Consider the following 25,430-nt stretch of genomic DNA (forward strand, 5'->3'; position numbering starts at 1 on the left):
AATTGATGGGATTTGTATGGGGAATAACACTGATATAAGACTGTAGCTTTCATTTTTTTCTGCGTATGAACTTCTTATAGCTACTTATTGGGTATTATGCAAAGCAGAACCCTGGATGAGGTAGATATTGGATCTAATCCAACAGTGCTTTTCTTATTCAAAAAAATATTAGCTCACCTCATACTTGGGAAAAGTCATTTAAGATTCTATCCACATTTGCACCAACCATGTAGTGACTATAGCAAATGTTTCTAACATAGTTATATAAGCATGCTTAGCAAATTAATACTAAAATGGCAATTATTGGATTAATACTAGGGTCAAAATATGGCTATGGAGCTCACTAGTATATTTTCTTTCTCCACTAGCTACTTTAGTGGAGTTATCATGATGACATAGATAAAGGAAAGAAGAATAGTAGTTAATTGCTTTGAGTTCCTTAGTTGAAAGGTGGGATATAAATGTAATACATTCATATTTATACCAAGCAGAATAACTAAAATCCACATATTAAACTAATCAAGACCTCTTATTTTCATTATGATTTTGCTGCTTACTCTGCGGTTAAAACAGAATTTTCCCTCTGTATATACTGTAAATCACAAAAGTCTCTCTCTATTCTCATCCTAAAAGTTTCTCACTATTCATTCTCACACTAGTCACCAGTGTGTCAAGGGTTTGATATTTCCCTTGTTAAAATACAAGAACAGAAGGCACAATTTTCTGTATTTCACACTTACATGCCGGAAGAAATTATTTCAACATTTGCTATAATTCTTGGTATCCTATTTCTAGAGTTGAAAATTGATCATATCTATTGAAGTTCGATATATTATAAATTATTTAGAACTTAGCTGATTCTTTTCTTCCTCACTTCTCAGGGGAAATCATTAATAATGTACATATAAGCAGTACTGTAGCACAATCGGGGCATAGTTTTAACACAGATCTCGATTAATTTCAGTTTCTTGAACTCCGTGAGTGAAGACTGGATGGAGTTAAGATTGGGACCAAGGACAATATAATGTTAGCTTAATTGGCTGGCAGACAAATGACTGAAATATCAATAGCAAGAATGCCAAAAATTACTCCAGCTATAGGCAGCTAATGACCTTGTGTATTCAAATCCCTGCTCTTCTGAACAGCAGTGATATAAAGGGGAAAGCTCTATCATGGAAGGACATATTTTATTTCACACAATTAAAAAAAAAACCCCAACAATCACAGGCAGGATAATCTTTGATTTCAAATTGTTCATTGTCACCTTAATTTTTTCCTCCCTTCTATAATTTTTGAACAGTAAGAATTTGCATAGAATTGCCATTTAGAAAATAGAAAGTCATGTATGAAAAACCCACATCAACCAAGGGATTTCCTGATTGCTGCCCTTGATGATGATGAAGGTTAAATGATGACAATTATCCTCATTTAACCTTCCACGGAGGTAAATTCCTTTTGATCTTCACTCCAACCCAGTTTGCGACATTGAAGTCTGAGATCTGAGTTATTCTGTAGGTGTAAAATTATTATTCAAAGGTTTGGGGTTTGTTTTTTTCCAGGAAGTCTCATTACTGTTTATAAAATAATTTGTGGAGATGCGTCTTTTAATAAAAGACTTTCGGAAATTCACAGTCTGGCATGGTTATTCTATCATTCTACTGGGGAGAAAGGACACAAATCCCCTTTCCTTGCCTCTGTTTAACCCTTTGCTGTACTGGCTTGCTTTCTTAAAAAGCTATTAAGCAAAGCTTTTAAGAAAGAAGAAAGAAAAAGTCATCGTAAAAGTCTCTTGAGTTTAGTTTGTTGGATGCTTTTTCCTAGTTGTAATTCTTTGACTAGGCCTCCTTTTCATGAACTTGTAGGAAAGACACCAATTTTTCCTCTTTTTCCACTCTCCTCCTTTTTTTACTTACCTGCTGCAAAGCTAGGATCTCTCACCTCTGATGGGTTGATATAATCTCGATGCACCAAAACTAAAGTGGATTATTCTCCCTTTCTAAAAGTAAGTACCATGTTTCCCCAAAAATAAGCCCTGTTCGTATATTTTTTTGAAACCTGAAATAAGCACTTGGCCTTATTTTCGGGGAGATCTTATTATTTTGGGGCGCGTGGAGCAAGATGGGGCTCCTCTTGCTGTCTTACCTATTTTCCAGCTCTGTCTCCCTAACCCTAACCAGAGGAAATGGTGGAGATCGCCTGCGCATGCGGTTAAATATTTTCAGGGAGGGCTTATTTTTGGGGAGGGCTTATTTTTTTGGGGGGGCTTATTTTTTAGTGCATGCACTCAAAAGCTTGATTGGGCTTATTATCCAGGGAGGTCTTATTTTCGGGAAAACACGGTAGCTCTTTCATCAATTTAACAACGTCCATAGGGTGGTATAATTTTTTTCAACCTGGCGTAATACGTGTGAGTTTAATTACCTTCTTTTGGTAACGTTTTGCCTTTTTTTTTTTTCCACATCCCATACCTCAAATTCCATAGAAGCAATATTCTGAGGAAGCGGTTTTTCCCCAAATTAGCTGAGAGGGCTTTCACCCAGTACCCATTAGATGTTAGAGACGACAAGTAACAAGGCTGCCGTTGGGCTCGCTCCCAGCCTAAAGCTTTGATACGCTCTCAAGAAGCCGGGATGCCACTTTATTAATTTAAAAATAGTTCAACACTGTGTACAAGTCTCATGTTCTGTAAAATGGAACATTAGCTTCTGTTTCTGGCCATCTCCTCCTGCTTTATTCAGGCTCGCTGCTGTTCGTCACCTTCTCCCATTCCAAACTCTCGTCGCTTTGCACGAGGGAATCCGGTCCTGGCCGAACACGAAGACCTTGAAACCTCCGGCATTCGGGGCACACCCGGATGTGAGTGCAACCCCGAGCGACCAGGGCAGCTTCTTGTGCGAGTCTCTGTGCCAGCTGGTCAGGGTCCCCCCCACCACAGAGTTTGCCGTTACTGAGGGTGGGAGTGGTCGCCGTACGGGCTCTTCGGTCTTCTTGTATAATGGGGCGAGTCCGGAGAATAGCCCCTCGCCTTTGACGGGGGTGAAAACTGTCCCTGCAGAGAATGATGCTACGCAATTCGGATGCCATCTCCTGGCAGGCTGATATCTAAGACGGGGTAAAAAAAAAAATTAGAATACTAGTGGTTTTTTTTTTTTAAAAATATTTCAATGTCAGTGGGGAACCACTTAAGAATGGCAGTGTTTTTTGGGGTTAGATTGGGAACTCCTAGAACAACAACTCCAATAAGCCAGTGGTGGATCCGGGGTGAACCAGTAGCGGCAGTGGCGGGAGGCTCCGCCTACCTGACATGTGCATGGGAACGCTCGTATGCCCACAAGAGAACTGGTAGCGATAGGTTTTGAAACCTGCCCCTGCAATAACGCTACCAGAAAATTGTACGGATGCAGTGACTTGTAGTTAAGCCTGACTCACTCGAGAGCATTTTTACCTAATGATGCAATAGGAAAAAATAGGCTAAGCCATTGGAAAATAGTTTAATAAATTATAACTAAAATTGTTATAGTTATACTTTAACATATAGTATATTGTTTTAAACTAGAGTGTGAAAAACTATAAATTCCTTTGGGCATAAATACTCCATTTCCCCAACTTTCAATATATTTAGAAACTCTGTTCTCCGTTGTACTTTTTTTTTTTTTTTTTAATTTGATTTATATGCCGCCCTTCTCCGGAGACTCAGGGCGGCTTACAATGTGCTCAGCAATAGCCTTCATCCTTTTGTATATTTATACAAAGTCAGCTTATTGCCCCCACAACTGGGTCCTCAATTTACCTACCTTAGAAAGGATGGAAGGCTGAGTCAACTTTGAGCCTTGGCGAGATTCGAACCTGCAGTAATTGCAGGCAGCTGGTCTTAATAACCAGCTTAATAACAGGGTGCCTTAGACCACTGTACTACCAAGGCTCTTATGTTGTTCTGAGTGTTAAGCAGGCCTCTGAATATATTGACATATTTGTTCTTACTGTTGAACTCGGATAATTTCCAATCATCGTTTTGGTGAAAAAAGAAGAGTGTGTAATGAAAAAAAAATCTTAGAATTTTTTCAGGGCTACTCTTTCACTACGATTTAGTCCTGACTAACCTTAGTTTCAATTTGTCTGAAAAATAGCTGTTCAGCTGAGTAACATTGGCTTTACCATAAAGGCCATTGTCAGCGTTCCAGAAGAACCCAACTCCAATTAAAAACTCTGAGACAGGCATTTTCTCAAAGTTCCCATTTATCAAGAGTAGGTATACTGACACATCTAGGAAATCCTGAATCTGAGAATTCCGGGTTTTCCCTGAGTAAATCAAAACCCAAATCCAGCCCCCATCAATCCATCACATGATCCAATCACCGTCCGTCCCATCTCGAGACACCACTTCAACCACTCCTTCTCCAGATGCAGGAATGCATTTGACCTTGACTGAAAAAAAGAATGCTATTTTGTCTAACTACATTCCCTCTACTAAATCGTCCCCCCCCCCGCTAATTTCCCAAGCACAAGAAGGTGGCAGCGTGGAACCTTCCGGTGTTAATATGGCTTCCAAAGCTGATACCCATCACATTTGGTGGTGTGATGTTATCACCCAGGACAGACACACCCCAAAAAATTTAATTCAGAACAACAACAGAACTTCCCGAATAGATATTGTTCTTACTCTGATACAGCTTCGTATGACCTCAGGGCCATCAATCAATCACACCATTGTTAACAAGGATTTATTTATTTATTATTTATTTATTTATTATTCATATTTCTATGCCACCCACTCTCCGAGGACTCTGGGCGGCTTACACCAAAGACAGTATACTAAATAGCATATTGCCCTCCAACAATCTGGGTCCTCATTTTACCCACCTCGGAAGGATGGAAGGCTGAGTCAACCTTGAGCCGGTGGAGATTTGATCCGCTGATCTGCTGAACTAACAGTCAGCTGAAGTAGCTGCAGTACTGCACTCTAACCACTGCGCCACCTTGGCTCTATTCACCTCGGATGAAGGAGGACAACACTTCAAATCAGAGAATAGCCTCAACTTTCCATGATTAAAGGCGCTTAAGAGACCCATGGAGGTCAAAGCCTACATGACAGATCTACTAGTTATTTGATTTACACATTACCAAGGTTACCTAATATTTTCTTTATTAGATTAGATTAGATTAACAGAGTTGGAAGGGACCTTGTAGATCATCTAGTCCAACCCCCCTCCCAAGCAGGAGACTCTATACCACTTCTGACAAATGGCAGTCCAATCTCTTCTTGAAAGCCTCCAGTGATGAAGCTCCTACAACTTCCGAAGGCAAGCTGTAGTTTTTTTTTTACTATTGTAGTGTTATTATACAGACATTAGATGATCTTTTGATGTAGCACCTTTAATCAAATATTACAGCATGCACCTATAACAAAAACTTACTTCCGAATGTTCGGAGTGTCGGAGACTCCACAAGAACTCCAGCATTGCCATAAAAATCGCTACGATTAAACCGCATATCAGGACCACAAAGATTCCACCTATATTCTCCATTCCTAGACCTATCATAAAACACACACACACACACACACACACACACACACACACACACACACACAGGAGAGAGAGAGAAACAAAAACAGCATTAGCACGAGGGACTAACATCTAAGAAGCCACAAATCGCTGCTAGAATCCGCAAATGATTTGTGCGATCAACTGGAGTGCCTTACATTTTAGTACAAATAAAACAACATTCTTCATATTTAATGCAGTTGACAATCTTATATAGTTTTGGTAATAATACACATATTTTGTTGAATTGTAATCTTCCGTTATTTAATTATTCGATACTTCAGTATGTTATGTTGATGTCAATCTCCATATTCTAAACACTCCTTTTACTACAAATAAAATATTAATAATCGTCTTTGTTGTATTTAAAAGACTTACATAGTTCTAACAGTAATACACACATTTATATTAAATTATAATCTTTCGTTGTTTATCCCCTTTCTAATTTTTAATTATGCCACTGTTATGTTTAAAAATATTCCCTTTCTAATCACATTTTAATACAGATAAACAAACTCCGGTGCCACACTGTTCACACAATGATATGTTTGTTAAAAAAAATAAAAAAAACTTGGGGGAAAAAAACCTGTGTGGCAGCCTGTGAGAAAATCTCCCACCCATGATTAACACTAAATTAACCCTGGCATATTATGCAAATACGCAACATAATGTAATGGCAGAACAGGATCGTAGCTAGCCTCCTTTGCATGCAAAGTATGAATAAAAGCATTGCCCTTAATAACCCAGTGCATTAAACTAAAGAACAGAGAGTAGCTTGGTAATTTGAGTGCCCAGCAATAACATACTGCAAGATACTCATTTTCAGTACTGATGAGTTAATAATATCTGTTAGGAATTCAAACTGAATTCATGAAAACGGAATATTCTTCTGAAAAAAAAACATCGAAATATATGTATGTTGCAGTCTTGCTCTTCCTACTATCAGAAGAGTTCAAACAGTGAGGATGGCTATTTCTAAAGTAGCATTTCTCAACCTTGGCAACTCTAAGGCAGAGGTCACCAATCTTTTGGACCTCAGGGACCACTAAATTCATAATTTTAAATCCCGCAAACTATTAATATGATATGCCTAATGACCGGCTGGACGGGTGTGGTTAGGTGGTCATGTGGCTGGGTGGGTGTGGCCAACTCAATGTCACTCACATTGAGGGACACCTCACCGGCCTTTACACACCCCTCCCCTGGCAGCCACTCTTCGCTTCCCTGCCCGGGCTCTTTAGGGCTCCAACAGGAAGCAGTTGTTGGAGCTAAGCAGCCACCACGAGAAAGAGTTGGCAAATCAGCTCAGTTCAAATTGCATCTGACTGAGAAGGAGGCTCAGCAGAAGCACCTCACTGAGGACTACAAGCAGATGGAAGACCTGTGGGAGTGCAAGGACAGATACCGGCGCCTGGAGGCTCAGTGGGCTGAGATGGTCAGCCAGTTCCAGGCCATGATGTAGCCACTGGAACAAGGCCCTCTGGCTCTTTGCCACCAGAAGTGCTTCCCTCCAGCCTTCGCCCAAAGTCCCGCACCAGGAGGTTCTGTGGGTGTGGCTTCGTGGGCATGGCATGACTTCATAGGCGTGTCTTGGTGAGCATGGCAAGGGAAGGATATTGTAAAATCTCCATTCCCACCCCAATCCAGGGAAGGTTACTGCAAAATCCCCATTTCTTCCCGATCAGCTGGGACATGGGAGGCAGAGAATAGATAGGGGCGGGGCCAGTCAGAATTTTTACTACCGGTTCTCCGAACTACTCAAAATTTCTGCTACCGGTTCTCCAGGACTGGTCAGAACCTGCTGAAAACCCACCTCTGAAGTCCTGCCTTAGCACTTGGCGACCACAGATGCTCCCCAGGACACGAGTCCCATGTCACACCCACCCCAGGCCACGCCCCTACCCCCAGCCCTCCGAGGTCAAACACAACCCTGATGCGGCCCTCAATGCAATCGAGTTTGACACCCCTGGTCTAGATGCAGCTCCTTCTGCATTGATCCTTCGATTTCTGCAGCTAAGGACCTCCTTGGAAAACAGCTTTAAATGAATGGCAATGGCGTGATATAGCACTTGGCATTGTCTTGTTCTTAAGGTTCTACAGTTCTTGTACCTCATTGAGCATTTTCATACACTGCCTATTACTTCCAACTCTCATAATTCAGCTATGAGTTGCTTTGGGGTATCTTTAGCTCCCGCATGTCGGATTAAGTTCTTTATTTTCCACAGCACAAGATTTTGCCTTTCTCTGTAGATCCTCACTACCTGAGAGAGAAGATGGGTGATTTCATCCTGTTGTCGGGACGGCTTCCTCAGTCATTTTAAGCAATTGCTTCAGAAATCCCAACAATCAGAATATTGGCATCTTTGAGCTCTGTACCGTCGCACAACCATTTGCGAGTTGTTGCTCTTTCTCTCCATAAGCAACGGCTTGTCTTCAGCTGGCAGTCCTCCGATCTAAGGACAACGTTTTCCTCTCCAAATACCTCTTCAATTTCTCTTGAAGAGAATGAAAATGGAAATAATTCTGGACAGACGAGAATGATTCATTCCTCTTCAATGGAGTCGAACAGATGGATTCTGACTCACTCTCTCTTCAGCAGGCCTGTTAGAGAACCGAAACAGCTCCTATTTTGTAGTCAGCTCATGATGCAGTTGAGGAAGCTTTTCCCTGATACGGTATATTCTACCTCTTCTTCAAGAAGTTCATTTCTCTCAAAGGAGTTCTTACTCCTCCTTTGCAAAACGACCGACCAATTCGGACAGATCATTCTAAATCCTGCTCTTTCTCTTCAAGAAGAGGTATATTCTACCTCTTCTTCAAGAAGTTCACTTCTCTCAGAGTTCTTACTCCTCCTTTGCAAAACGACCAACCAATTTGGACAGATCATTCTAAATCCCGCTCTTTCTCTTCAAGAAGAGGTATATTCTACTACGTCTTCAAGGAGTTCATTTCTCTCAGAGTTCTTACTCCTCCTTTGCAAAACGACCAACCAATTCGGACAGATCATTCTAAATCCCGCTCTTTCTCTTCAAGAAGATGTATATTCTACTACGTCTTCAAGGAGTTCATTTCTCTCAGAGTTCTTATTCCTCCTTTGCAAAACGACCGACCAATTCGGACAGATCATTCTAAATCCCGCTCTTTCTCTTCAAGAAGAGGTATATTCTACTACATCTTCAAGAAGTTCACTTCTCTCAGAGTTCTTATTCCTCCTTTGCAAAACGACCAACCAATTCGGACAGATCATTCTAAATCCCGCTCTTTCTCTTCAAGAAGAGGTATATTCTACTACATCTTCAAGAAGTTCACTTCTCTCAGAGTTCTTATTCCTCCTTTGCAAAACGACCAACCAATTCGGACAGATCATTCTAAATCCCGCTCTTTCTCTTCAAGAAGAGGTATATTCTACTACGTCTTCAAGGAGTTCACTTCTCTTAGAGTTCTTACTCCTCCTTTGCAAAACGACCAACCAATTCGGACAGATCATTCTAAATCCTGCTCTTTCTCTTCAAGAAGAGGTATATTCTACTACATCTTCAAGGAGTTCATTTCTCTCAGAGTTCTTACTCCTCCTTTGCAAAACGACCAATCAATTCGGACAGATCATTCTAAATCCCGCTCTTTCTCTTCAAGAAGGCACGTAACAGCATGAGCATCATTCTATGCTTTAGTCAGAGGTGGGCGGCACATGAATTAACAACCGGTTCGCCCTAGCACCGAAAATGTGAGCGCGAGCGCGTGCACATATGTGCGGCCTTCTGTGCATGTGCTTTGCTTGCACACACCCTTGCACGCATGCACACGGTTTAAAAAAACGCAGCTAAATAGGACAGCTTATAAGGCGCTGGGGGTCACAACTTTTTTTTTTAGAAAAGTTTTTCAGTTTTATTTCTTATACACATAATATAAAATGTACATTTTCTCATACATAATTAATCATACATATACATGTTTTCCTTAAAGAAAACATTAAAATAAGGCATTTTAATTACATTCGGAGTTGCTTTCTTCCCTCATTTCGCAACAACCCTTCTTCTTCTTCTCCTCTTTCTTTTCCCTCCCTCCTCTCCTACTTTCTCCTTCCTCCTCTCCTACCTACTTCCCCTTTCTTTCCCCCATTCCTCTCTTCTTTCCCCCTACCCTTCCTTCCTCTCCTTTTCCCTTTCTTCCATTCCTCTCCCTCCCTCTCCTCTTCCTACCCTCTCCTCTCTCTTTTCTATCTTCTTTGCTGTGGAATATTCTCCTTGTTTGGTATCTGAGCAACTCCTATATTCTAATAATATATACTTTTCTTTTAATTTCTTTTCAGATTTATTCTATCTGTCAGTATTATCATCATAATTGTACATTTATTCTTATTATCTTCTTTCTTTTACCCCACTCCCATCCCCCTTTTTCATTTACTCTGGTGTCATCTGGGTTTCTATTTCTTTTTTATCCTCTCCCTCCTTTAACTTTCTATTATCTAAATCATTTATCTATCCTCTTATCTCCAGTGGTTAAGTCAATATTAGCACCAGGACTATTAAGCCAATCGTTGTGATCATAACCATAGATTGTATCTGCTCGTCGCTTGTAATGGGAGAGCTACTCTTCTAGCTTCCTGATAATTTCAACTTCAAGAAGATCACTACTATTGCACACTTTGCTAACGGCGCCAGCATCTCTGTATTCCCTGACACATCATTGTCCACAGCTTCACTTACATAATGCTCTTGATGAATGTCTCTACCGTAGAGACAGGATTAGTTGTCTCAGACAACTAGTAGTTGCTCAAAAGTGGCATCCAGCTTGGCAAGCAGTGGCAACTGCTATTGGATGGTCAATGCAAGAGACTGGGTCTGAGGACTAACAGATTAACAGAACTGGAAGGGACTTTGTAAATCATCTAGTCCAAACTTCTCCCCAAGCAGGAGACCCTACACCATTTCTGACAAATGGCAATCCAATCTCTTCTTGAAATCCTCCGGTGATGAGGCTCCCACAACTTCCAAAGGCAACTTCTGTTCCGTGGGTTGATTGTTCTGTCAGAAAATTTCTCCTTATTTCTAGATGGAATGTCTCCTTGACCAGTTTCCATCCATTATTCCTTTTCTAAAGCACCTTCAGGTGCTTTAGAAAATAGCTTGACCCCCTCCTCTCTGTGGCAGCCCTTCAAATATTGGAAGACTGCTATCATGTCTCCCCTGGTCCTTCTCTTCTCTTCACTAGACTAGCCAGGCCCAGTTCCTGCAACCGTTCATCGTATTTTTTAGCCTCCAGTCCCCTAATCATGCTTGTTGCTCTTCTCTGCACTCTTTCTAGAGTCTCAACATCTTTTTTATAGTGTGGTGACCAAAACTGGATGCAGTATTCTAGGTGTGGTCTTTACTGGGAGTGGCAGTGGTTGACAGTGCAACCTTTCTCTCTGCTGGTTGACAAGTGAGATACAGGCTTTTCATGATATCATACAGCCACCATGGCAACAGGTCAACCTCAATAGGTAACTATGGTGGTGGCATATTTGCTAGCAGCCCTTCCTTGGGGTTTCCTGAACTGTAACAGTTGCATGATTTAAATCAGGGGTCTCCAACCTTGGCAACTTTAAGACTTGTGGACTTCAACTCCCAGAATTCTACATTTAAATCATTTGGCAAATCATTTCTCTCTACAGATATATATACCTAAAGAAATAACAGATGGAACAGAGATGGTCAAATAAACAACTAAGTCAAATATCTTGCCTAGGGCAACATTAGAAATTTAGCAAACAGGAGAGCAAATATTTCAACATGATGATAACACGTTAAATAAAATGACAAAACCAGAACAATAGGCAAGAATAATAATGGAAAAGAGCCCATATTTTGATCCCTGTTAACATGATGCCGCAAATAAGAAGCTTGCTCCTGGGGAGGAAAGCTATTGCAAATCTAGACAGCATACTAAAAAGCAGACATCACCCTGCCAACAAAAGTGTATATAATCAAGGCTATGGTCTTCCCAGATGCAATGTATGACTGTGAAAGTTGGACTCTAAGAAAGGCTGAGTGCCAAAGAATTGAGGCCTTTGAACTCTGGTGTTGGAGAAGACTCCTGCAAGTTCCTTGGACTACAAGGAGATCCAACCCGTCAGTCCTAGAGGAGATCAACCCTGACTGCTCTTTAGAAGGCCAGATCCTGAAGATGAAACTCAAATACTTTGGCCACCTAATGAGAAGGAAGGACTCACTGGAGAAGAGCCGAATGCTGGGGACAATTGAGGGCAAAAGAAGAAGGGGATGAGAGAGAACGAGGTGGCTTGATGGAGTCACTGAAGCAGTCAGTGTGAGCTTAAATGGACTCCAGAAGATGGTAGAGGACAAGAAGGCCTGGAGGAACGTTGTCCATGGGGTCACGATGGGTCGGACACGACTTCGCAACTAACAACAACAACAACAAAAATGGAAAACTGAAATTCTACTTGATACAAGAAGTAAAGGCTTGAATCAATGAGAGAGTGAAGGAAAAACTTTGGAATTTCTGTTACACTTTTGAGTGAGGCTTCATATGGTTTATTTATTATTATTTATTTATTTTATTAGTCATATTTCTATGCTGCCCACTCTCTGAGGACTCTGGGCGGCTTACACCAAAGACAGTATACTAAATAGCATATTGCCCCCTTACAATCTGGGTCCTCATTTTACCCGCCTCGGAAGGATGGAAGGCTGAGTCAACCTTGAGCCAGTGAGATTTGATCCGCTGATCTGCTGAACTAACAGTCAGCTGAAGTAGCTGCAGTACTGCACCCTAACCACTGCGCCACCTTGGCTCTTAAATGTGGTTGCTTCACATATATCTGGATAGATGGATTCATAGGTATTTCGTCCCTCTCGATGAACATCAGAAATGACTTTTGAGATTTTAGGCAACAGAAGACTTTTTCTATACAGTTAATCAGTGTAATTTTTTGTGTGCCAAGGATGCCTTTGGTAAATGGGCATCCATGTAAATAGATAAAATAAACAAATGCCATTACATCTACCAAGGTCAAGCCCGCACAAAGAATTGGAGATGTTCTGTGTGCTTTGTATGACTTCACAGTCATTCTTGAGTTCATCCGATAAAATAATGATTTCCTTTCTCGAATAAAATGCGTTGAATTATACGCAACTCGTATCTCATGCCCTTTATTAGCCCGCTCTGGTTTAAAACCAAAGTCTAGATTAACCTTGCTGAGACCAAAGCAAGCATATATCTGTATCTATAATTCTTACTGGAGGCAACGGATCTTTGGCTGCAAATGTTTATTACTGGGACTTGGATAGACTTCACTTGATTGAGCAGGAGACTGACTCACAAATGATGTGTTAGCTTGTATCAGAGCTGCCAGAGTACAATTCTTAATCAATTCAGACACCTATAAAAGTTGCCTCGCTCCTCCTGAGCAGTAAATCAAAATGTGAGAATCAAAAGATTTATTGATAGTCCCGCAGGCTTTTTTTAAAAGAAAGCCTCACCACTCCTCCTTGTAAATCATTGTCCGGTTGTTTTATTTGCCAAGGTTGACGGTCATATCTCTTGGTGTCTGCCCAAGGTGCTTTCAGGTGTCCAAATCAGAATTTCCTCCAATCACGTAGCAAATCACAGTGGCAGAAGCAGCGATTCTTCTGCAAAGGTGCCCATTAAACGTCTGTGCCCTCCAAGAAGGGAATTTGGCACTCGTAGAATAAGTCATTAAGGTAAAGTAAAGGTTCCCTTCGCACATATGTGCTAGTCCAGGAGTCAGCAACCTGCGGCTCCGGAGCCAAATGCGGCTCTTTGGGCCCTCTGCTGTGGCTCCCTGTCAGGTGATCCCACCACTGGCTGGCCCCGCCCCTCACCCTCCCCTCCCAGTTACTCCTCACCTGGCCTGAGAAGATAAGGGTGACGGCGGGGGATGGAGAAGCAGGGCAGAGACAGTGAGATACAGAGAGAGAGGGGAGAGAGAGATACATAGAGAGATACATAGAGAAAGTGGGAGGGAGGGGTGGGAGAGAGGGAGGGAGGGAGGGAAGAGAGATATGTCAAAAGGATTTTGTGGTTCCCGGTGTTTTTTAACAACTGGTTCTCTGCCCTAATGACCAGCTGGGTAGGCGTGGCTTGAGGGGGTCATGTGACTGGTGGAAGTGAGTGACATCAAGTTGGCCACGCCCACCCAGGTTTTGTGGCTCCCGGTGTTTTTTTTTTTTCTGTGGGAAACGGGTCCAAATGGCTCTTTGAGTATTTAAGGTTGTAGACCCCTATGCTAGTTGCTCCGGACTCTAGGGGGCGGTGCTCATCTCTATTTCAAAGCCGAAGAGCCAGCGCTGTCCGGTCATGTGACCGGCATGACTAAACGCCAAAGGCGCACAGAACGCTGTTACCTTCCCACCAAAGGTGGTCCCTATTTTTCTACTTGCATTTTTTACATTCTTTTGAACTGCTAGCTGGGACAAGTAACGGGAGCTCACCCTGTTACACGGTACTAGGGATTTGAACCGCTGAACTGCCGACCTTTCCATCGACAAGCTCAGTGTCTTAGCCACTGAGCCACCGTCCCCCTCCGAATAAGTCATTACAACTTCTGAAAGTTTAGGTAGAATCTCCCATCAGTCGCCTCTAAGTGGATATTTGAAACGTCGTACCCCCCCCCCAAATCGAAAAGGCTTTTCCATTTTTCATCCCTAAACAATGCTATTTTAACAATTTTTTTTGCACTTAAAAGCAAAATGCGTGGTTTCTAATTCTCCCATGGGGTAACACACAGCAACTCTGAAGGTTTTTTTTGTCTCCTGCCAGAATTTCTCTATTCCAGGCTGGGGGGGTTTGTGGGTTTCATAACACACCACTTGTACTGTGGTACACTAAAATGACAATTGCCCCGAGACCCCTTGCTCACACAAGAATGAGCCCCTAACCACTTTTGCTGATTGACTGAGCTTGTTCTTGTTTGCAGAGGGTGGGGGGGTTGTTTCTATTTATTGACGGGTCCCTCCTCTCCTCCTCCTCCTCCTCTCCTCCCTCACAGGAGTCTATTTCATAATTTACCGGCTTATTTTTGATCTTTTGAAGTTTAGTTATGTGTTTCAGATGTCAAGATAAAGCAATTAGCGCCCTCCCTGGTCTCTGGATGTCTGAGGCTGAGAAACAGTTAAAAATGCTCTTGGAACATAATCTTGTCTCTGCAGAATTGGCCTGGAATTTCCACGGGAGAGTAAGAATTTTAAAAGCAAGGCGCTGAACTTTCATGAAGAAATAACATGTATTTGAATAAAAATCAAATCAACGTAAAGACACACACAGAGGCAATCAGAGGTTTACACACACAGAGGGAGGGAGAGATTATAAACCATGGATGTAAAGAACCAATTTCCTCTCAGAATTGGTTCTAAGATGCCTTCCTTCCTTCCCACTCCCCCCCACCCCCCGGGTAAAACATAGATTTGAAGCAAAAATGGTTTGCAAACATCTACTTTCCTTTATGAACTGTCCAACATGCAGAACACAAATTCTTTGCCAGGTGAAAAATACCGACTGTTATTCTGTTTGCTTCTGCTCCATGCTTATTTTTTTTTTCTCTAAACCAGCATAAATGCATCAGTGGTGGGATTCAATTTTTTTTTTTACTACTGGTTCTGTGGGCGTGGTTTGTTGGGCGTGGCTTGTTGGGCATGGCAGGGGAAGGATACTGTAAAATCTCCATTCCCTCCCCACTCCAGGGGAAGGATACTGCAAAATCCCCATTTCCTCTCGATCAGCTGGGACTCGGGAGGCAGAGAATAGATGGGGGCGGAGCCAGTCAGAGGTGGTATTTACTGCTCTCTGAACTACTCAAAATTTCCGCTACCGGTTCTCCAGAACTGGTCAGAACCTGCTGAATACCGCCTCTGAAATGCATGCTATGCAAACCTAGGAGTCTAAGGGCCTTATGGCTTATTTGGTTTTATCGTGCGCACTGACGACGTCTCCTCGAATGGTGATGAAACGTTTGCAACCAAACTGCCAAGTTCGGAGCTCAGCCCAACAGCCCAACTACCAACCCGAGCTCCTTATATTCAAATACATTTCGGAGAAGGTTTTGGTTACTTACCCTTGGCTCGGTGGTCTTCTTCTTTAGGACACTGTCCGCCCTCCCACCATTTTCGTTTCAGGATTTCCAGACGGTTAGTCTCCTGCAGCTGGAGAATGGCCAAGTCAAACTCATCACGGAAAAGAGAACCTGTAAAGCCAAGGGGGCAAATCAAAAACCGAAAGAATAAGCAGCTATTCTATTTATTCTGTCTCGGGGTTTTTTTCCATTTATGTCCGTTTCTTTTTTGTGAAACATCGCAAGAAATATTGAATGTCAGGTAAAATAAAATCTTTTAAAATGTATTCTTGCCTGAGTCTTTAAAGTTACAACGGGAGAAGCTGTTCTAAAACTCTCTTGATGTACCCTCCGAAGCTGTAGCAGCGTTCCAGAAGAATAAAGGTATTTTCTACATTTCCCAAAAGTCTTAATTTATTCATTGCTGAAAGTTAGAAATCTTTCGTATTATGGAAAATGTATTTTCCACAATACATTCTCATAGTTACATTGCTCTGAATGTATTCCTACCTTGTTTCCCTGAAAATAAGACCTCCCCGGATAATAAGCCCAATCGGGCTTTTGAGTGCATGCGCTAAAATAAGCCCCCCCAAAAAAATAAGCCCTTCCCAAAAATATTTAAACGCATGTGCAGCCAATCCCCGCCATTTCCTCTGGTTAGGGTTGGGGAAACAGAGTTGGAAATCAGGTAAGATAGCAAGAGGAGCCCCGTCTTGCTCCATGCGCCCCAAAATAATAAGACCTCCCCAAAAACAAAGCCAAGCGCTTATTTCACAGTTCCAAAAAAATATAAAACAGAGTCTTATTTTTGGGGAAACACGGTATTTCTCCCTCTTCCTACAATAAAACCAGTGCATACAAGACTAGGTAGGTTCAGTTTCTCATATGGGTTATTTCTTATCTTAGAGGTTCTTAGAGGTTCCTGACTATTGGGGGCGAGTTGCTGGCCCCCACGGAGAGGGCTCGCAACTAGGGCGTCCTCCTGGATTCATGGCTGTCTTTAGAAGAGCATTTGACAACCGTGACCGGGAGGATTCTTCATCAGGTCCGCCTGATTCATCAGTTGCGTCTCTTTCTAGATCAGGACTCCTTACGCACAGTCACTCATGCCCTCGTCATCTCCCGCCTGGACTATTGCAACGCTCTCTACATGGGGCTCTCCTTGAGGAGCACTCAGAGGCTTCAACTGGCGCAGAGTGCGGCCACGCGGATGGTTATGGGAGCGATGTGGCATTCCCATGTAACACCTCTCCTGCGCGAGCTGCACTGGCTCCTGGTGGTCTTCCGGGTGCGCTTCAAGGTTTTGGTTATCACCTTTAGAGCGCTCCATGGCTTAGGACCTGGTTATTTACGGGACCGCCTGCTACCACCAATAGCCTCCCACCGACCAGTACGCTCCCATAGAGAGGGGCTCCTCCGGGTGCCGTCGGCCAAACAATGTTGACTGGCGGCCCCCAGGGTGAGAGTCTTCTCTGTGGGGGCACCTATTATCTGGAATGAGCTCCCCCCAGAGATACGGAGGATCCCGGATCTGCGCACCTTCCGTCGCGCTCTCAAGACTTTTTTATTCCATCAAGCTGGCCTGGCCTAAATCTCTCCCCTTTAAAATGTAAATTTTAATTTGTTTTTAAAATTATTGGGTGTTTTAAATTTGTCTCGGCCGAATTGGTTTTATTCTGTTTTTAAATGTTGCATTTATGTGTTTTATTCTGTGGCTGTTCACTGCCCTGAGTCCTTCGGGAGTAGGGCGGTATACAAATCCAATAAATGATTAAATGAATGAAATGAATGAAAGAGATTTGTTCTCTTCAAGCAAAGCCATCAGACAATTCAGTGTGGGTTAGGAATAACTTGACCAAATTCTTTTCAGGGCCGAGGTCCCTGCGTGAAACGGCTTCTGATGTTTTATGAATCTGTAGGATCTATTCATGCCCTGAACCTCTGCAGACAGCTCAGAATAACTAGAATTTCACTTCGCTGCCTACCGACTGGCATGCCAATCCCGTAGCCCTTGGTGTCCAGAAGACCCCCGACCTGGGTGAGGTTGCAATTGCGCTGGCGGTAATACTCGTTCATGGTGGACTCCAGCAGGAAAGCATAGTTAGAATTGAGCACGCGTGCGATGCCTTCTTCCGTGCTTTTAACAAAGACGCTCGGCTGCTTAGAATACATGTAGTTCCACATTCTCTGATACGTCTGGTACCGTGAGTTCTTAACAAAACAAAAGAATAAAGGTAAGTCTAACCCAGCGATCGATTGGATAGAACTTTCTACAGAGCCAGAGATGGGCTTTATTATTTATTTATCTCAGATCCCTCACATCCTGGACATAAATTGTTTCGACTTCTACCCTCAAAACGTCACTAAGGGCACTGCACACCAGAACAACTAGACACAAGGACAGTAGTTTCCTGCATGCCATCACTCCGCTAAACAACTAATTTACTAAGACTGTATTACTATTATTATTCTCACCCTTCCTGTTACCTATCTCCTCCTGCTTATGACTCTAACCTTGTTGCTTGTATCTTTACGATTGATATTGTTTTATTCAGTTTCCTAGTATGATTTGATTGCTTATTTAGTATCCTATGGCTATCACTAAGTGTTGTATCTTATGATTCTTGATGAATGTATTTTTTTTTATGTACACTAAGAGCATATGCACCAAAGACAAATTCCAAAGACACACAAAGTGTGTCCAATCACACTTGGCCAATAAAGAATTCTATTCTATTCTATTCTATTCTATTCTATTCTATTCTATTCTATTCTATTCTATTCTATTCTATTCTATTCTATTCTACTCTACTCTACTCTACTCTAGTCTAGTCTAGTCTAGTCTAGTCTACTCTAGTCTAGTCTAGTGTCTAGTCTAGTCTAGTCTAGTCTAGTCTAGTCTAGTCTAGTCTAGTCTAGTCTAGTCTTATTATTTTTGTCATCTATTCTATTCTACTCTATTCTATTCTATTCTATTCTATTCTATTCTATTCTATTCTATTCTACTCTACTCTACTCTACTCTACTCTACTCTACTCTACTCTAGTGTCTAGTCTAGTCTAGTCTTATTATTTTTGTCATCTATTCTATTCTATTCTATTCTATTCTATTCTATTCTATTCTAGTTGTCAACTTGCAAAGCTTCACACTAGTCTTATTATTTTTGTCATTATTCTATTCTATTCTATTCTATTCTATTCTATTCTATTCTATTCTATTCTATTCTATTCTATTCTATTCTATTCTAAATGGAGATTTTGCAGTATCCTTCCCCTGCCACGCCCACCAAGCCATGCCCACCAAGCCACGCCCACAGAACCGGTAGTAAAAAAAAATTTGAATTCCACCACTGGCTTACTTGGAAAAATGTCATGCTGGAGCCGCCGTGGATTGTGCCGTACTCAATAGCTGTCTGGTCAGCCAGATCGTCGACGGATTCAATGGGCACTTCCATGCGCTGCACGGTGAGAAAAGCCGCCAGGTTAGCCGTATAGGAGGAGATGATGATCAAGGTAAAAGCCCACCTTGAGTGGAAGAAAAGGAAGCAAGAGACAGAATGGAAACGATCTGGGCTTTGCAACTTAAGAGTGATCCTTTCCCTTCTGAATGGCGCTAAACGTCCATGACTACCTAAGAAGTCAATATATCAAGAACTGGCTGGATTAAGTGGAAAAAAGCCTTAATCTGTGCAAAATAAGGGCACATGTTCTAGATGTCAGCATTCCAAGTAATGCACCCATAGAAAGCAGAACTCTGGGGCAGGTAGATTCATCAAAGAACAATTTATTGGGTACATCACATTGGCACAACTGGTGAAAAACCATCTCTGAAAATTCCTGCGGTTTTCACCTACTTAAAATAATGAAAATTCCCCCTTTCCCTCAAGTCATCAATAGAGGTGCTGGCCAGTTGCTTGGTTACTCTACTCCTCCTCTTTCCAGCCACCTCTTGAAATGTCCTTGGTTCCCACAGGAAAACTTCCTTTTTTGACTATAAAACCCCAGCTATCTATTCCCCCCCACCCTACTCCCTGTCTTGTGGCAACCCTGAAGCTGTAAAGATGGCCTCAGCCAAGTTCGCTTCCAGGTTGACGCTAGAATCAACGGACATCTTATAAAGCAGCCTTTTGGGACTGGGTTTGTTCCAGATGTGCAGAAAGAGCAACCCAGAATTCTCACCATTCTGGCTGAAAGCCAGGAATTGAGATGCAATCTTCAAACATCTGGAAGAGGAATTAATTTTGCTCATCTAATGCTACTTCCTCTGCACATCAGAAGCTGATAAGGGCAGGGGTGGGGTGCTGGGGGCTCGCAGGGGTTCGGGAGAACCTCTAGCTAAGATTCTGTGCAGTTCAGAGAACCCCCCAAATCCCACTCTTGGCTGGCCCCACCAATCCCGCCTATCCTAGGAGTCCCCACTCCAGGGGTGGGTTCTAATTTTTTTTACTACCGGTTCTGTGGGCGTGGCTTATTTTGTCGGTGTGGCTTGGAGGTCATGTGACTAGGTGGGCGTGGCTAGCTGGTCAGAGTCATTTCTGGAAGGTCCTCGCACTTATGACCGGTCCTCGCACTTACGACCCGGCTCATTTGTTTGCTTTTAACACTGATCAGCTGTAGGATGGCCCTTTGAAGCCCCGCGGCAAGAGTTTAAACAGGTTTTTTCCCTCTAGTCATCAGCTGGGACTCAGGAGGCAGCAATAGATTGGGGGTGGGACCAAATAAAAGGTAAGAATAACGGGGGTGGGGGGGGGAGAACTGGTTCGGTGACGTCATATCGTCACTGCTACCGGCTTGACCGAACCGGACCGAACCGGGAGGAACCCACCACTGCCCCACGCGGCCTGTTTTGGATGCAGGTAAGTACAGGGCACGCACGGAGGCTCAGGGAGGGCAAAAAATGGGCCTACCAGAAGTTCGGGGCCTGTTTCTGGCCTTCAGAGAGCCTCTGGAGCCAGGGGAGGCCATTTTTCCCCTCCCAGAGGCTCGAGGAAAGCCTCCGGAGCCCGGGGAGGGCAAAAACGCCCCCTTGCCATGGTGCAGGAGGCTGACTAGGCCACGCCCACCATGGCCACGCCCACCCAGCAACCAGGCAGAGAACCCCTTGCTAAAATTTTTGAAGCCCACCCCGGATAAGGATAGGGTTGGATACAGAAGGCAGATTGCAAGATTTGTTTCTTCTACCAGTGGGATCGTTGGATCCCAAATTATTATTGCGCATAAACTATTTTGTTATTAAAGTTTCAAGATGTTTCTGACTTTTTTTTTTTTTTTAATCAACGAAACCCAAGGGCATTACAGAACAAACGGTTGTGGAGATTAAGTTTTACATAGCTACTGGAATAGAGAGATATTGTATACTACCTAAGAGCTAGAAAGCCATGTCATAGAGAAATTTCGTATTTTCTTTCTTACAAGGAAAGCCTGTTTATATCTATCTCCTTTTTTTACCCTCGGCTGCTCAGAGATTCCCGAGATTCAATCTGCAACTAAGAGCAAAAACATTAATGCCAACAAACTCCGGAGGGGAATACCAAATTTATCATCAGATTTCATGCTAGCATGGGGAACTAATAGCTTTGTTTAGAATTTAATTCAAACAAATCTTGAAGGATTATGGAAAATGGGTTCACTTAATCTTTGGGAAATATGAGTATATAAAGCTTCTCCAAATGTATTAACATGGGAATATCTGGACCTAGAGTGCCATTAAGTTTCTCAGTTGCTATTGCATCGGATGGCTTCTCTATTATTTGGGGTTGGCTAGTCTAGAGAGAAGAAGGACTAGGGGGGACATAACAGCAGTATTCCGGTATTTGAGAGGCTGCCACAAAAGAAGAGGGGGTCAAGCTATTCTCTAAAGAACCTGAGGACAGGACAAGAAACAATCAGGGGTGGGATTCAAAACTTTTAGCAACTTGTTCTCCGCCCGTTTGCTGGGTGGGCGTGGCCATGGTGGGTGTGGCCTACTCAGCCTCGTGAGCCATGGCGGGGAGGGGGGCATTTTCACCCTCCCCTAGCTCCAGAGGCTTTTCTTGAGCCTCTGGGACGGCAAAAATGGCCTCCCACCTCCGGAGGCCGGAAACCGGCCCAATTCCGGACTTCTGGAACTTCCGGGAGGCCCGTTTTTCGCCCTCCCAGAGCCTCCACACAGGTGCTGCACTTACCTGGCATCCAAAACAGGCCGTGTGGAGACTCCTGGGAGGGGCGGGGCAGGGTGGGAGGGGCCAGCCAGTCCTTGCAACTACCAGTTTGGAGAATCAGATGTAAAATTAATATCTGATTTGCCCGAACTGGTCTGAACCGGCTGAATCCCACTCCTGGAAACAATGGACGGAAACTAATCAAGGAGAGAAGCAACCTGGAATTAAGCAGAAACTTCCTAACTGTGAGAACAATTAACCAGGGGAACTGCTTGCCACCAGAGGTTGTGGATGCTTCATCACTGGTGGTTTTAAAGAAAACAGTGGACAGTCACTTCTCTGAAATGGTACAAGGCAGAGGTGGGTTTCAGCAGGTTCTGACCAGTTCTGGAGAACCGGTAGCGGAAATTTTGAGTAGTTTGGCGAACCGGTAGTAAAAATTCTGACTGGCCCCACCCCCATCTATTCTCTGCTTCCCAAGTCCCAGCTGATCAGGAGGAAATGGGGATTTTACAGTAATCTTCCCCTGGGTTGGGGTGGGAATGGAGATTTTACAATATCCTTCCCCTGCCACGCCCACCAAGCCACGCCCATGAAGCCATGCCACACCCACCAAGCCATACCCATATTTTTTAAATGTTATCTAATTCTGGGTTTTATTTAATTGACCAAACTAAGTAATAATTTTAATTAGCAATTTTATGATGTTTGTGTGTCTATATTTTTCTTGACTGTACACCGCCTTGAGTCCTACGGGAGAAAGGCGGTATAGAAATATAATAAATAAATAAATAAATAAATAAATAAATAAATACCCACAGAACCAGTAGTAAAAATTTTTGAAACCCACCACTGCTACAGGGTCTTCTGCTTGAGCAGGTGGTTGGACTAGAAGATCTCCAAGGTCCCTTCCCGCTCTATTCTGATGGTCTCTCACCCCCCAATAATCCATGTCCATAACATTCTATGGAACCACCTCAAGAAGAAACGTGATTTTTTAAAATTTTTCATTTTCTTACCAAACTCCACTGACGCAGCGGGTAGACAAAGCTCGGGGAGCGATCGTGGATCCCTGTTGCATGAATCCGCCGACCGGAAACCACAGGCTGTTGCCCAGAGAATACTGATTTACCAGAAGATTGCATCGGCCTTGGGAACAGGGATGGGGGCTGTACCACTCGTAGGGTGTCAATCTGCGGCATCAAAACACAACACATCCGGTTACACTGGCATGCAAACACAGGGCGCCATAGAAGCAGGGACACCGAGAGTGCTGGAACAAGACTAATACGGACCCTCTCCGCATGTGTGGCAGAGACCCGAAGACCATTTCTGTCAGGGTTCCAGAAAACCCACCCCAGCTCCAAGTAAAGACTCTGAAGCAAGCATTTTCCAAGTTCTATTTACTAGAATAGGTAAACTGGCACATCTGGGAAAACCCGAATCTGAGAGGTCCGGGTTTTCCCTCAGTAAATCAAAACCCCCAAAACCATCCCCTCACTCCTCAGTCGATCACATGCTCCAATCAACCGCCGTCCCATCTTGAGACATCACTCCGACCACTCCTTCTCCAGATGCCGGATCGCCCTGGCCTTGACCGACAGGAAGAATGCTATTATGTCTACACACAACCCCTCTACTAAATCTCCCCCGCCTACTTTCTCACACATGAGAAGGGGGCAGCATGGAAGCTTCCGGCCTAATATGGCTTCCAACGCTGACAATTTCCACACAAATTAAGTGTGTTCTTAATTAACATTAAGAATAAAAGATAAAGGGGAATCAGTGTATTTCAAGACATGGGGACGATTTTATGCTTGGTTAGGGAAAAAAAATATGAATGAATGAATGAAAGAGTAGAGATGAATAAATCAGAATAGAAAAAAAAAAAGAAAAGGAGAGAAAAGACAAAGTAGGAATAGAAATCCAGACGACATCTGAGTAAATGAAAAAGGGGAAGGAGGGGGAAAGGGGAAAAAACCGGTTCGGTGACGTCATATCGTCACCACTACCGGCTCGGGAGAACCAGGCTGAACCGGGAGGAATCCACCACTGGTAATGTTGATAGTTGATAGTTGTGTAAGCAGCAAAATGGAAAAGAAACTGAAAGTGTCCCAACAGACAATTGGGACTGCTCGTATACCACACTGAATATATACTGGAATGGAAAATAAACACAACAACAGAGAGGGAATGAAGAGAGGAGTAGAGGGGTAGAGAAGAAAGAGGGGAAAAGAGAGGGAAGGAGAGGGAAGGATAGAGGAAAGGGAAGAGGAGAGGAAGGAAAAGAGGGGGAAGGAGAGCAGGAGAGAAGGTTAGGAAGGGAGGAAGAAGAGAGGAGTGGGGGAAGGAAGGGGAAGGAGAGGAGGAAGAGGAAAGTTGAAAAGGATAGGAGTAGAGAAGGAAAAAAGAAAAGAAGGAGAAGGGTTGCTGTTTAAAGAAGAGATGGAAGGGTAGAAGAGCAGTCCAAGAGTATATCTTATTTCAATTATTTAAGGCAGAAAAATGAATTAATATGGAATCCAAAGATAATACGTGTGATTGATACTGGTTAAGAGTTCATATATGTATGTTTATGAGAAATAAAAATTTTTAAAAAATGAAAAAAGAAAAACCAAATTAAGTGTGTGACATCCACCTGGACATCCAAGTTCAATAAATTACATAAATAACTGTTCACTGAGTTTCAGGTTAATGAAGGTTATGTCAAACAAGGCCGCAAGGCAGTTTTGCTATACACACAAAGTATAGAGTATGAAGTATATATCCAATATTTTTCTTGTTTAAAATTTGGTTTTGTAAAAATATAAAAAATAAAAATTCTCCTTCATGGGCCCCGGGAACAATGTACTGGCTGAACCCCCCCTTCCTCAGGCCTGCATAGAAGCATAGAGCGATAGAATTTCCCTGGATGCATCATTTCTCAAGAGGAGGTCTTGCCGTGGGAGGGCATATCGTACGATTGTGATCCATTTGATACCAGGACAGAATATATCACCTTTGCCTGCATCTTGGTAGCAGTAACAGAGTCAGACGGGACCTTGCAGGTCATCTAGTCCAACCCTCTGCTCATGCAGGAGACCTATACTAGGGATTCGAACCACCAAACGGCCAACCTTTCTGATCGATAAGCTCAGTGCCTTAGTCACGGAGCCACCTGAACATCCCCCCCCCCAGGTTCCACTCGGCTAAACCATTATGAAGCCTGGGAGGATGTCAGGAACTCAGATAAGCACCAGATGAACTCAGTGTTTGTTCCCGACAACCGGCCCTCTCATTTGCCTCTCCTTTTAAACTCCATCAGCAGCTGTGCCTTGTAAAGAGGATCAGGTCCCGTTGCTCTCTTCTCCGTTCCTCCCTGCACTGCCTCGGATGAGGAGGGGGTGGGCCTTGGTCTTCATCGGAACCCCCTCTCCCTTGTTCTACCTCTCCCCTGCTCTGCCCAGGCTGACTTTGCTCTTCCCCAGTTTCCTCCGCAGCCAACGGATCCACTTTCTTGCTCTCTGTCGGCCGTTCCTCTTCCCCTTCGGATTCAGACTCTGACAGGGGCATGACACCAAGCCTGGTAACCAAACATTTGGAAACCAACCCACAAGCTCAGAGAACGAACCTGCACCCTCATCCTACACCCGAGCTATGGTTATTCACCTCTATTGCAAACGGATGCTTTTCTGTGGAC

The 25,430-nt window shown here is 43.3% G+C and overlaps 1 protein-coding gene and 1 pseudogene across 1 annotated transcript in view; both read right to left on the reverse strand.

Moving 5' to 3' along the window:
- Nucleotides 1–2,730: 2,730 nt before the first annotated feature.
- GRIK4 (glutamate ionotropic receptor kainate type subunit 4) overlaps nt 2,731–25,430 on the reverse strand; it is a 284,535-nt gene continuing 261,835 nt past the window's right edge. The window contains exons 14-19 of the mRNA XM_070952502.1: nt 22,771–22,944; nt 18,971–19,136; nt 17,598–17,823; nt 15,616–15,744; nt 5,415–5,533; nt 2,731–3,102 (exon numbers count right to left, since the gene is read on the reverse strand). Of these exons, the coding sequence (XP_070808603.1) occupies nt 2,731–3,102; nt 5,415–5,533; nt 15,616–15,744; nt 17,598–17,823; nt 18,971–19,136; nt 22,771–22,944 (1,186 nt within the window). The remainder of the gene's footprint in view (nt 3,103–5,414; nt 5,534–15,615; nt 15,745–17,597; nt 17,824–18,970; nt 19,137–22,770; nt 22,945–25,430) is intronic.
- On the reverse strand, nt 7,486–8,310 carry LOC139323211 (trafficking kinesin-binding protein 1-like; annotated as a pseudogene).

Source organism: Pituophis catenifer, unplaced genomic scaffold, assembly GCF_029215685.1.
Source record: "Pituophis catenifer annectens isolate HBS135680 unplaced genomic scaffold, rPitCat1.0.hap2 SCAF_12, whole genome shotgun sequence".
NCBI classification, from domain to species: domain Eukaryota; kingdom Metazoa; phylum Chordata; class Lepidosauria; order Squamata; family Colubridae; genus Pituophis; species Pituophis catenifer.